The sequence below is a fragment of the Prionailurus viverrinus genome, chromosome B4, assembly GCF_022837055.1.
Source record: "Prionailurus viverrinus isolate Anna chromosome B4, UM_Priviv_1.0, whole genome shotgun sequence".
In the NCBI taxonomy this organism is placed as follows: domain Eukaryota; kingdom Metazoa; phylum Chordata; class Mammalia; order Carnivora; family Felidae; genus Prionailurus; species Prionailurus viverrinus.
In genome coordinates this window covers 30,927,533-30,941,152 of record NC_062567.1, presented here as the reverse complement: position 1 = coordinate 30,941,152, position 13,620 = coordinate 30,927,533, and the positions used below count along the sequence as shown (strand labels likewise).

The 13,620-nt window shown below is 38.5% G+C and overlaps 1 protein-coding gene across 3 annotated transcripts in view; it reads left to right on the top strand.

The window, feature by feature from the left end:
• The window catches only part of USP18 (ubiquitin specific peptidase 18), a 51,654-nt gene extending 40,178 nt beyond the window's left edge, over window positions 1-11,476 (top strand). For 2 of the 3 annotated variants that reach the window (XM_047868176.1, XM_047868175.1), the window contains 7 exons: window positions 1,507-1,586; window positions 1,881-2,027; window positions 2,413-2,508; window positions 2,959-3,126; window positions 8,659-8,790; window positions 9,617-9,666; window positions 10,945-11,476. In XM_047868176.1, the coding sequence (XP_047724132.1) occupies window positions 1,507-1,586; window positions 1,881-2,027; window positions 2,413-2,508; window positions 2,959-3,126; window positions 8,659-8,790; window positions 9,617-9,666; window positions 10,945-10,990 (719 nt within the window). In that variant the 3' untranslated portion in view covers window positions 10,991-11,476. The remainder of the gene's footprint in view (window positions 1-1,506; window positions 1,587-1,880; window positions 2,028-2,412; window positions 2,509-2,958; window positions 3,127-8,658; window positions 8,791-9,616; window positions 9,667-10,944) is intronic. The other variant, XM_047868177.1, reaches the window with a different exon arrangement.
• Window positions 11,477-13,620: the final 2,144 nt, after the last annotated feature.

The window sequence follows — 13,620 nt, the reverse complement described above, 5'->3', positions numbered from 1 at the left end:
GATTTTTGTATACTTTTGGTTAATTTTCAGAGTTCTGAAAAACCAATTTTCACTTTTTTTTTTGCCAGCATTTTAATTGCTTTTATGGAGGAGTAGATTTATAGAGACCCTCACTCCACCATTCCAATTGTATTCTCACCTTCATATAGCTTTTGATAATATTTTGTACACCTTAAGGAATTTTTCTTATTCTTCTTTGAATTATGATTTTATGGATACTTGTCTTCCACTAGAATTTAGGTTTATTGGGGATAGTAACTTTATCTAGCATGTACAATGCCTTGCACATAGAAGGTTTTCAGTAAATATGGATTGAGCAAATATCCCTGTATTTTTTAGATGTGTCAGGACTCTTGGCTTTGCTATGGTCAGATAAAGCAAAATGTCTCCAAATGGCAAGGTGATCTAACATCTTTTGTGTCCAGAGTTGCCTCCATAATTCCCTGGGGACAGCATAGGTTCAGCCCTAGTTCCACTCTGTCTTTAGGTTAGACAGAGAGAGATTATTACCCAATGATTAAATTAATTCATTCAACTCATACATAGTGTTCACCTGTTATGTGCCGGTATTGTACTGGTGCTGTAGATAAGAGAATAAGACTGATAAGAGTCTTTGCCTCCATGGTGCTTACAGTTTAGAGAAGAGACAGACCAAAATGAAATGAAATCCAAAAACATTAAGTACAAATTGTAGTAAGTATTGGTGTTGAGATAGCTGACATGAATATTTACTACATTTACAATAACTTGCATGTTATGTTTTCTTGCAATGTCTTCTTTGCATGTTGGCAGACATCTATCCTTTTGTAAAATAATACTCAGTGTGTTTTTCATATTCGTTGTCTTCCTAGGTTTCTTTTGAACAACAGAAATTCACTTATATATGTACAGAATATTTTAGCCTTACATTTACTTATATAACATATGGAGAATTCAGTGCTTAATTCCCATCTCCTCTTAGCTAGCATCATCTAACACTGAGATGGTCCTTTCCTTTTTTGTTCTCCTAGATACCTTTGGGGAAGACCTGGGTCAGATATGAGCATTAGGAAACTGCTAAATTTCTGGGGAATGAGAAAAGAAATTAAATAAAGGTACAGAGAAATTAGTGGCCATTAGAGTCCAATTAAGGTATTGGCTTGGCTTAAAAATAGGAGAGGAGAGAATGCACTATTGCATATTGGTTTTATCTAGCTGGGTCCCACAGTAGAGGTCAGTAGGTATGAGTGGCCAGTCAGGGGAAGGGAAACTTCTGTGATGCAGTCAGACTGGATTTTAAGTTTTAAGAGGAGTTCTCAAAAATAAATAACAAGTTTATTTTTCATTTTTAATTAATGCCTACCATCGAGTGTAAATTTAGCCTGAAAAGCTGGGGTGGAGGGAGTGAAGGCTAGAAGAGGACAAAGTGATGAGTGTTCATGTGTATCTAGGTAGCTAGGGCACAAGGGCATGGGAAATGTCCTTGGTGACCTCACTGATCAAGCTGTTACTTTTCTCTTTGGCCAGTGTTTGTCCAGCATGATGCTGCTCAACTCTACCTCACAGTCTGGAACCTAATTAAGGACCAAATCACAGATGTGGACTTGGTAAGATGTTAGAACTAAAGAACTCAGAAGTTTAAGATGCTGCTCATTTTGCTCATTCAGCTATCATCAATATAATGTATAGAGAGGATTAAAAGAGAAAACCCACATAAATACTTATCACAATTCCGTAATATTATTACTGTTATTATTTTGTACCTTTTTGAAGAGCAAAGAGAATCAGTGGCTGCCATTTCTGGAGCTTCTGTCTGGTGGATATAATTTCTGGAAATTCACCTCACCTGTTTTGTTTATGGCTTTGTACCCTTCTTTCCTCTCACTTCCTCTCTCTTGCAGGTAGAGAGGCTGCAGGCCCTTTATACAATCCGGATGAAGGAGTCCTTGGTTTGCCTTGAATGTACAACGGAAAGGAGCAGAAATAGTAGCATGCTGACCCTCCCCCTTCCTCTTTTTGATATGGACTCAAAGCCCCTGAAAACCCTGGTGAGGAATTCCTCTTGGTGAATTTGCTGTTCCCATAAACCCAGTGCTTCCAGTGTGCTCTTGCTTCTTTAATCCACCTTTGGCTTTTAAAAAGTAATTTCTGTTTCCTTTGCACAATTCTAAGTTCCCCTTTGATTTGGTGAAAACCTTTCTTTCCTTTTACTTCCTTTCCTCATGCTGCTACCTTAACAAATGCTCCCTCCTGTTTTTCCTTCACGTCAGTAGGTACTTTTGGAAATCCTGCCACATGCATCACACTGGGCCAGATGGTAAGGGGAACAAGGAGAGAATCAGAAGGAAAGCTTAAATCCTCATCTGTAGGGTGATGTGTTATACTGTATATGGTAAATACCAACTCTGCTTTTTCTTTGTTCTCCTGGGACAGGAGGATGCCCTTCGCTGTTTCTTCCAACCCAGGGAGTTATCAGGCAAAAGCGAATGCTTCTGTGAGAACTGTGGGAAGAAGACTTGTGGGAAGCAGGTACTTGCTCCCTAAAACCAGAAGCTTCCCTACTCTGGGGTTGTCCTTGGTGGATTTCCTAATGGAGGCCTTGAGGGTACCTTGTGATGGTTGAGGGAGGAAATCCATATCAGGCTAGCAGCCTGGGATCTGGGGCTTCTGATTATCAGAGGCCCATCACTGAGAGGAGCAGAGCCTTTTAAAAGATAAGAGGAGAATATCCAAGGGAAGCATGCAGAGTTCCCCCCATAGGGTTAGACTAGCTCTCTAGAGCAGCCTCTGTAGTTTCCCTGAGCTCTGGTACCTGTGGGAGAGCTCAACAGATTCAGCAAATGGGGGCCCTTAATTCTGTATTATATCATTCTTACCTCTCTTTTTGGGAAGAATATATGATCAGTTCTGGTATTTCTCTGAATCTACCCATTTCAAGGGCCTTAGGACTTCATCTCCACAGTAATTTTGGTTTTTCAGGTCTTGAAGCTGACCCATTTGCCCCAGACCTTGACAATCCACCTCTTGCGGTTCTCCATCAGGAATTCGCAGACAGAAAAAATCTGCCACTCACTTTATTTCCCCCAGAGTTTGGATTTAAGTCAGGTCCTTCTGATTGAGGAAGACCTCTGCAGTGCTGAGGAACAGGTGAGAAGCTCCTCAGTTCCCTTCCATTCTCCTTCTCTTCAGACCCCTTGTCTGCTTGATTTTGCTTCTCCTCCCCTAAGGTGCTTGAAGTCACCCACTCAACAGAGATGGCACTTTTGGGCATCTCATCTGTGCCATTGTATCATCTCAGAAATCATGGCCTCTGCTGGCCATGCTTGGGGTACACAAAGGGAGGGAAACTCATCGGCAGCTACTTGGTGTGATTCATAGAAACATATTCATAATTTCAAGAAATATTCTTTTTAAAACAGTATTTTAATGATGTGTGTTCCTGAATAACAATGATAGGTTGTTACTACCATACTACTATCAACAACATTTGCTGTTTATGGTTGCTTTTCTTTTAAGAATCCAGAGACTTTATTTCTAAATATTGAGCTTTGGTTTATGTACTTCACAGCACTGAGAGAGGGAAAGAACCCATAACTCTCTTTCCACTTAAAAAATATGTAATACATATACATAGGTAAACACAACATCTTGGGTTCTAAATATAATATCAACCTAACTTTCTTCCTGAAACAGTTTATGCCTACTTTGAGGATAGTAACAAGAGAGCCAGTTCATTTAGGTCAAATTTAATCAAAGTAAAGTTGAATTAAGTTGTCCTGAGCTGGTAACTTATTGGGAAATTCTGAGGAAAAGATACGTTTTGAAAGATACGTCTTAGTTTTGAAATGCTACATTTAGTAAATGATATATATATATAATTATATGTACATATGTGTATATATACATATATACACACATATATATGTGTGTGTGTATATATATATATATATAGTCCATAAAGGATATATCCTTTATATATCCTTTTATGGACTGTTTTGTTCATTCTTTGTTTGCTATTCATATTCTAGAACCCTGGTATTTTAAAAATTGAGGCCTGATAATATAGTAGCTCCTATATAACATGGTTTCTGTGCCTATTTAGTGTATATACATTTTGTAAGATTATTATTTTCTGTCCTTTGAATTTTCCTTATTTCTGTTTGTGTACTATGAAGTATATCTTAATGAAATAATATATTAAAATTTTATTCCACTTAAAAAGACATTGTTATAGAAAATCTTGAATATGTAGCAAAGTAATGGGGAATTATACAATGAATCCCCATGTCTTTCAAGCAGCTTAGAATTTATCAAGATTCATGCCCAATCTTGCTTTACCAACATCCTCATCCTCTTCTTTCTCCAACCCTCTACTGGATTATTTTGAAGCACGCCTCAGACACCATGCCATTTCATTTAAAGTATTTCATTATGTCATTCTAAAGAATAAAAGAAAAGTATTGGATCACAAATGTAGACTTAGGAAACTCAGTGACTCCATAAAATGTAATACCATAGGAATCCCAGAAGAAAAGGAAAAACGGCAGAAGGTGTAAGGAGCTAGCCAAGGAGCTAGAAAAGAATGCTGGGCTAGGTGTAAGCAGCTCCAGCTTCCACTGGGGGCACTGTGTTGCTCACTGAAGTCTGTCAGTGCTGATAGGCAGGTCGAAAATGGTGTCACCCTGCTCTCTCCTCCCTGGAGCAGGAAGTTCATGCTTGCCACTGTCCAGGAATCCCTCACAGAAGAGCGAACAGTCTCCCCTCTCGTGTCCCTGGCTTCTGTGAAATTCCTGTCTTCACCCTGTGTCTGAGCTGTCTACCTGCCAGGCAGCATAGTTCTGTTTTATTTCAGGCATGTGGCTGTGTTTCAAAACTCCAAATTTTAGGGACCCAGTGTGGTACAGACATGGCACTGATCCTATGGAGGAGGGTCTCACCACACTGCAGCTTGTGCTGGTTTGCCTCAGAAAAGCAGAATCATGCAAAGGCTTGGAATTTATGGTAAAGTGCAGCAAAAAGCTGGCACCAAGGTTTGCTGCCCTCAGCCAGGTGTCTCTGTCACTATGTTAATGAATGGAGCAGCACATTTGGGCCCACCAACTTTTTGTCCCCAGAGATGCCATGCCACCTCTCCCAAATGCACTCCAAGAAGGGGAACTGCCTCTCCCAGTGACCCAGGAGATTCTCAAACCATGCTTTCTGCTCCTGGGCCTCTGGCTTCTTCCCTATAGGAGCACTACTGTGCCCACCAGGTGGAGCCTAGCAGTGGTGCAGACTTCTAAAACTTCAGACTTTGAGCTCCACTCTTTGTAAAAACCTGCAATAATCAGCCACTCTAGTTTCCTAGTCAGTGGTTTTAGTGAAGATGTTTCCCTTGTGCAAACCCTTGTGCACTGCTTTCTCTCTGTTTCTCTCTCTGATCGCTACAAGATCAAGGCTCTCTCCCCTCCATACCACCCGCAGTTGTTTTATCCCTGGAATCACATCTCTGCAGCTCCTATCTTTCATGATGTGGCTTCTTTTTTCCCTCTGGTTCTGCAGGTCATTCTCCCAGCATTCAGATTGACTTATTGGGTGTATTGGAATGATTTGGTCTTTATCTAGCTGTTTTTGAGGGCTGAGGCAAGTATAGGGACCCCCTACTGCTCCGCCACCTTAACTCAAGTGTATGCATTCATCTATTGATGGACACTTGGGCTGCTTCCATATCTTGGCTATTGTAAATAATGCTACAATAAACATAGGGTTCATGTATTCCTTTTAATTAGTGTTTTTGCATTTTTTTGGTAAATACTGAGTAGTATGATTACTAGATCATAGGGTAGTTCCATTTTTTACTTTTTTGGGGGAAACTCCATACTGTTTTCCATAGTGGCTGCAGCAGTTTTCACTCCCGCCAATAGCATATCTCATAATTTCCTATTGTCACTAATGCCCAGTCAATATTTAGGTTTCTGTGACCTATACATTGGTTTGTTTGAACCTAGATCCCAACAAAGGCTACACTTGCATTTGCCTAAGTTTCCATCCTTCCTTCCTCTTCTCTTTCCCTCCTTCCCTCTACTTCTCCCTGCCTTTCTTTCTTTTAGGTTAAGTTTCTTTTTTTTTTTATAATTTTTTTTAGTGTTTATTTTTGAGAAAGAGAGTGCTAACAGAGGAGGGGCAGAGAGAGAGGGAGACACAGAATCCAAAGAAGGCCCAGAGTTCCTAGCTGTCAGCACAGAGCCTGACATGGGGCTCAAACTCATTAACTGCAAGATCATGACCTGAGCCTAAGTCAGACACTTAACCAACTGAACCACCCAGGTGCCCCTACGTTAAGTTTCTTTTAAATTTCTTTCCCCTCTTTTTCTTGTCCTTGAGTTTCATTTTGTTGAAGGTTTTCAAAAAAAAATCCAGAATTTGCTGGTTGGTGTTATTTAACATGTTCCTTTATCCTTTGTATTTCTTATAAACAATTAGAGCTAGGTATTGCTCTGCATTTTTAAAGTCTAGTGTAAATTCCCAAATGAAAATAGATAATAATTTGAGTTCTCCCTTTTGGGTGACTTAGCTTCATTTGCACTACCCTCACCCCTGTCTCCCATATTGATAGTTTTTCAAAGTCTCAGATTAGGGATATTATTTGACTGTGTTAAGATAAAAGAATAAGGTATTTATGACTAATGTTGAGATCCTTCTCACAATCAATCCAAACTCCATCTCTCCCACCACTATTCCCATTTCTTTAAAAAAATTTTTTTTAATTTTTTTTGGTTTTTTGAGAGAGAGAGAGAGAGAGCGCGCACTTGAGTGGGGGAGGGGCAGAGAGAGAAGGAGACACAGAATCCAAAGCAGACTCCAGGCTCTGAGCTTTCAGTGCAGAGCCCAACGTGGGGCCCAAACTCATGAGCCATGAGCTCATGACCTGATCTGAAGTCGGCTGCTTAACTGACTGAACTACCCAGGTACCCCTACCACTATTCTCTTTTCACAGAAAATTCTCTCTTATCTTCAGTTTCTAAGATTTGAGAGAGTAGAATGACTTACTGCCAAATCTAATGGATGATTTTTGGTCCTTCCCTTACTTGATCTTTTTGTAATATTCTGTTATTGATCCTACTCTCCTTCAGAATCTACCATAAGCTTTCCTCATATGGCTTCTTTCTCTATTGGTGGATCCTTTCCTGCCCATGATTTTATTAGCATATAGTTTTCCATTATTTCTCCTATCCATTTTTCAAATTTCATCTCATTCATTCTCATGATTTTGGTAATCACCTCAAACTTAAGACTTCCAAATTTGTATCTCCTGTCCAGGTCTTACACTTGAGCTCCAAACCAGTGTATTCACCTCTACTGAATGTTGTCACATAGTCCCCAAATTCATTATCTTTATTCCCAAACAGTTCTGTTCCATTCTGTACTGTACTGTACAGTTCTGTACAGTTCTGTTCCAGTTCTGTACTATGAAGTTAAAATTCATAGTACCAATATTTTCTTAATTTCCAAGCCAGAGATGCCTCCTACTTGCCCCTTCCCCAATACCCCAATATCCAGTCCTTGGTTATTTATGCCTAATTTTGTGCAAATATGCCCCCTCAGTCTCACCTTTAGTCTCACTTTCTTAGTGTAGCATAGGGATTAAGAGCTTAGGCTTTGAGGCCAGACAGGTCTGAGTTGGAATTCTGCCTTTTCTAGTTATAAGCTCTGACCTTTGGGTAAATTACTTTACCTCCCTGAGCTTAGATTCCACCTTTGTGAAATAGGATTTATATCACCACCCAGCTTAACATGATTTTTATGAATATTAGATGAAATAACTCATGTAAAGACATAGCTAAATGCATAGCAAATGCCAAAGGTTAGCTAATAATTATTATGTTAAGAATGATTATTATCATTTTGGTGACTACTACTGATAGTCACTGTCTAGACTATAGCCATTTTTCTTGCATTGTAGTGGTACCCAAACTGATCTCATTGGCCTCTACCTCACTTGAACTCTCATTCCATTTTTCAAACCACATTATTTCAGTATTTTTCTCAAACACAAATCTGATGATGCTTTTTCTCTGCTTAAACTTATGATGGGTCCCAATAATTCTAATTCTTATTATTAAAAAAAATCACTAAATTTTACACCTGAAACTAATATTACCCTGTATGTTAACTAGCTGGAATTTAAATAAAAACTTGAAAAAAATTAGATAAAGTTCTAGTTCCTGACTTGATTTTTGTAGCCTCATCTCTTGTGACTTCCCAGAAACCTCTCTGACTTCCATTTCCTCAGCATGCTCTGTTCTGTTACACTGCAAAGCCTTTGCAATTTCTGGGTCCATTGAGTATACCTCCTTCCCATAACTTGTCTCCTAATCTTATTCATTGTTCAAGATCAATTCAAGAATGTCTTCTTTGGGGAGCTTTTCTTAGATGATTGTTCCTTTTTCTCTTTTGGGGCAAAAGTTGAGTCTTCCCAAATTTACCTGTAAATATACCTAATATAAAATATGGCATTTTAATTCTGGCTTAAGTAATCATGAGATTCTTGAGTTCAAAGACTATTTTCTAGTCCCCTTGAAGTACCAGTGCCTGGCACAGAGTAGGCAGTAAAATATATTATGAAATAATGTTTCTTTATTCTATGGTTATAAAAAAAGGGATGATAGGTGAATAATTTTGTGCCTTATGTCCCTCCAGCTTGGAAGACAGTATGAGCTCTTTGCTGTGGTTGCCCATGTTGGGGCAGCTGACTTTGGTCATTACTGTGCCTATATCCAGAATTCTGTGGATGGAAAATGGTTCTGCTTCAACGACTCCAATGTTTGTTGGGTGAGGAACATTGTCCAAAATGTTGTCCTGGATTAGCCACTTCTAATAAATTATGAACCCAGGACTAGATGGGTCCTTAAGGTCGGGACACATTGTGGGCCTGTTTTCTCTGTGTGTGCAGCCCTTAAACAAGTCCTTTTCTTTAAAAAAACATTTTTTAAATTCAGGTATAGTTAACACAATGTTAGTTTCAGGTGTATAGTATAGTGATTCAATGAGTTTATACATTATACTGTGCTAACCACAAGTATAGCTACCTACCATCTGTCACCATAAAACACTATCAGAGTATCACTGACTATAGTCCTTATGCTGTGCCTTTTATTCCTGTGACTTATTCATTACATAAGTGGAAGCTTGTATCTCCCATTCCTCTTCACCCGTTTTTCCCATCCTCCACCCACTCCCTCTACCAACCATAAGTTCGTCCTCTGTATTTATAGGTCTGATCCTGCTTAAAGTCCTTTCCTGCATCAAGTCCCCATCTGGTGTATAGCCCTATAAGAATCCACTTAGCTCATTGTCTAGGTTTTTGGTGTTCTAGGCTCAGTGCCCTGCAGCTTCATGCTTGTGGGAAACTTATAGAGAGCCAGAAGAGTTAGATATATGTAAGTTAGAACCAAGCATAACCAAAAATAGAAGGACCAGTGTACTAAAAGAGGCTTCATATACATGGCATCCTATCACTGGATGATTCAGGTCTTGGGAGGTACCAGGGAGGGGTTTGTCTGGATACATGACAGAGGGTAAATTGTAGCACCCTATACTCTGGATGCTTAACATATGTGAGCTGGATACTTCACTTCATCTGTTTATGTACTTCCAGGTATCCTGGGAAGACATCCAGTGTACTTATGGAAATCATAACTACCGCTGGTAAGAGAAGTGTTTGAGTGATGGAAACCCAGTGAGTTTACACAGGTTTCTTAGTGCTGTATGAAACTCTCATGAATTCAGCTGCCACTTGTATTTGGGTAACTCCCCAGTGACTGTTAAGCCTCATCTCTGAATACCCATATTACCATACAATGCTTTTTTCACAATTTAGATTCCAACAATACTAAACTATAAGTAGCTCCCTAAACATCATATCCTCCATGGCTTTACACATGCAGTTCCTGATCTGTCTTTCCCTCTCCTAATTTATTATTAAGGCAAACTCCCACCATGCTTTAATGTCTCTGCTCATGGCTTTTCCTACTCTATAAAGCCTTCACTGATTGACCCCAGCAGATTTGTAGGGACTTCTCATATGCTTGCTCTGCACTTTAAGCATACCTCATTTATAGAAAGGACCTCCCTGTTTTGTAATTGTTTGCATATATAACTTTTTTTTACATTAGACTATGAACTTTTTGCGAACAAGGATCATTCTTTTTTCTTTGTCCGGTACAGTGGCTTGCATTTAGTAAATAGTGATAAATATATTTTTTAAAAAATCAACAACTACAGAGGGGAAGCTAGAGAGAAAAAAAAAGCTGGATGAAGTTAAAGCAGAGACTTTGTAAGTTTTTTCAGATGAGTTTCTGGGTTGCAGTGACATTGTACACCAAAGGTGATATTTGAAATTATTTCAGCTAAGTAGGACTGATCACTCGAAAAATAATGAATTAGGTGAAATTTGTGTTTTAAATTCTCTTACAATCTTCTACTTTTTATCTTTTCTTCTGAACATCCCTCTTAGATACGCACTCTTTGTCACTTTCTGGTCGTCAGTGATTGTCCCATTATTTATATCAGGGTTTGACAAACTTTCTCTGTAAAGGGCCAAAGAGTAAATATTTTAGGCTTTGTGGGCCACACAGTCTCTGTTGCAACCACTCAACTCTGCCCTTGTAGCACAAAAGCAGCCACAGATGACACATGAATGAATGAGTGTGGCTGTGTTCCAGTTAAATTTATTTTAAAAAACAGGGCTATATTTGGCTTGTGGACAGGTAGTTTGTCAACCCATGATACAGATGTTAACTAATAGAAGCTTAATGGCTATTTTCTCAGGTTACCCATTTTCTTCCCCTCTGAGATAATGGATAAATGAAGACTTGATCCAATAACCAGAAACTTTTCTGATACTTGTCCTATCATGAGTTAAAAACATATCACTTAACTATGAATGTTCCATTTCTGTTATGTTGCTTTTTTTTTTCTTTCTAGGCGGGAAACTGCATATCTTCTGGTTTACATGAAGATTGAATCCTAATGGATGTACCCTAAACTGTCAGAGACTGACAAAGTTTCATTTTCCTTTTCTATCCCTGGATCTGCTGACTCTCTCAAGAGATTTTGCAGTGAGAAGAAGGATCATTTTCAAATTGTATAGTTAAATTTTATTTATAATCGGGGTTGATTATCAAAATATTTACCAGTAACTCTGCATGGGTCTTGATCAGTCAGAATAGATACTTCCACTGGCTAGAGCCAGGACCTGAGTGCTTCCTGCTGTGGAAGGCATGAATCCTTTAGTTAGGAGAGTAGAGGGGTTGAAGTGTTCCCAGGGGAGGGGAAACCAGGCCAACAATTGTAATGGGAGGCATTCAGGTGGCAAGGGGCAGTGGTAGGGAAGTATTTCAGTATTTTACAGCTAGTTTGACTGTACTGGTATGTACTGGCAGAATATTATTTTTGTTTATAATTTAAAACAATTTTAGAACCCATACTACTTTAATAAAAGTGAAGTGTTTTATAATTGTTATTCATTTATTTGACAAATATGTATTGATCACCTACTCTCCGAAAGGTAGTGTGCTAGGCACCATAATGAATAAAGTTCTTTTTCCCCAAAGGAGTTTTCAGTTTAATGGGGGGGGGGGGGGGGAGAGGGGGTAATTAAAATGCATAAGATACTGAGGGTTTGTGCTACAGGAGTTCAAAGTAAAGTGCAATATTTCTATTTTAGGACCATGTGATAAGCCATAAGGCTGGAAAGGAGGTTAGGATGGAGGACAGTCCATTTACAGGGATAAATATACACAATGGCATGGCTGAAAAAGGTGAGGCTCAAGGTTCAAAACCACAAACCTGGTTTTCCTCTACCAAGGAAGCAGTGATGATTGATAAGGATGGATGGTCAGTGGGGCTCAAAATGTAGAAGGTCTTGAACTACTAAGAACTACTGGATCTAATTTAACAGGTAATGAGGAATTGTTGAAGGGGTTCAGAAAGGAAAGGAACATTTAGTGGCGTTTTGATACAATAAATCTCCTGGGGGCTGGCAGCATGAATTAGAGACAGAGATGGTAGTATGAAAGGAAAGGTATTCATAGTCACTAGAGCCACTTTGGAGGAAGAATGGATATGGACAGTGAAAGAAAGGGTCCAAGGAGACTTTAATACCAACCTGCAAGGTGAGCAGGGTAGATGTTGCTATCCCTATTTTTACAGATGAAGCAATTGAGACATTCATATGTTTAATGACTTGCTCAAGATTTTATACTTGATAAGTGGCAGAGCCAAAACTTCCAGCATAAAATATGGATAATTTCTTTATTATTTTATTTTTTTGGCAAAAAATTAGCCATGCTAATTAGTGAGTAATTAGTGAGTAATAAATTAGTGAGTAATAAATTCTCACTGTAAATATTCCAACAATATAGAAATACATAGAGTCCCTTCCTTGTAGCTAGCCATTGTTACATAGGTGTATAACTAGCTTCCTAGCACTGCCATAACAAACTATCACAAAATGGATGACTTAAAATAACAAAATTTTCTCTCTCACAGTTTAGGAGGCCAGAAATTCAAAGTCAAGGTATTGGCAAGGTTGGTTCCTTTTGGAGCCTCTGAAGGAGAATCTGTTCCAATGATTCTCTTCTAGTTTCTAGTGGTTACCAGCAGTCCTTGTTGTTCATTGACCTGTAGCTAATGTCACACAGTCTCATCCTCCATCTTCACATGGCTTTCTTCCCTGTATGTCTTTACATGGCTTTTGTTTAGGTACACCAGTCATTGGATTTAGGGCCCACGCTAATGTACTGTGATGTCATTTTTACTTAGCTAATTATATCTGTGAAGACTCCATTTCTAAATAAGTTCACATTCTAGGGTTCCAGGAAAACATGAATTTTTGTGGGACACTAAATGCAGTAAAAGTGTGTATCTCACTAGGCCATTTTTATGCTTTTGCATTCATATACATCACATAGTTTTTACATAATATCACATATATAATTTTTACATAATAGCACAATAAGTTATTTACTTAACAATGTCTTAGAAAATCTCCTTGGAAAAGTTGTTGCATTTAATTCCATAGACAGATACACTATATTTTTTTGATCCCCATAATGGTGAATGTTTAGGGCATTTCCTTTTCTTCAATATTTAAAAAATGCAGTGAATGAGTACCTTTACATGTATTTTTGTGCATGTATAAATATTTTTGTAGGTACTGAGAAGTGAAATTATTAAGCCAAGGGGATGGGTATCTAAAAATTGTTGTAGATACTGCTAAATTGACTCCAATTAACACCAATTACTTGTTTTTAGGCTTCTTTAGCTTCAAGTTTTAATTTACTTATTTAATTTTATTTTTTAATATGAAATTTATTGTCAAATTGTTTTCCATACAACGCCCAGTTCTCATCCCAACAGGTGCCCTCCTCAATACCCTCCCTCCCACCCCCCTCAAGTTTAAATTTAAATTCCAGTTAGTTAACATACCTTGTAATATTAGTTTCTAGTATAGAATTTAGTGATTCATCACTCATCTACAACTCCCAGTGCTCATCGCCAAGTGCCCTCCTTAATACCCAGCACACATGTAACCCAATCCTCATGTCCCTTATCTCCCTTCCAATAACCCTATTTGTTCTCTATCATTAAGAGTCTGTT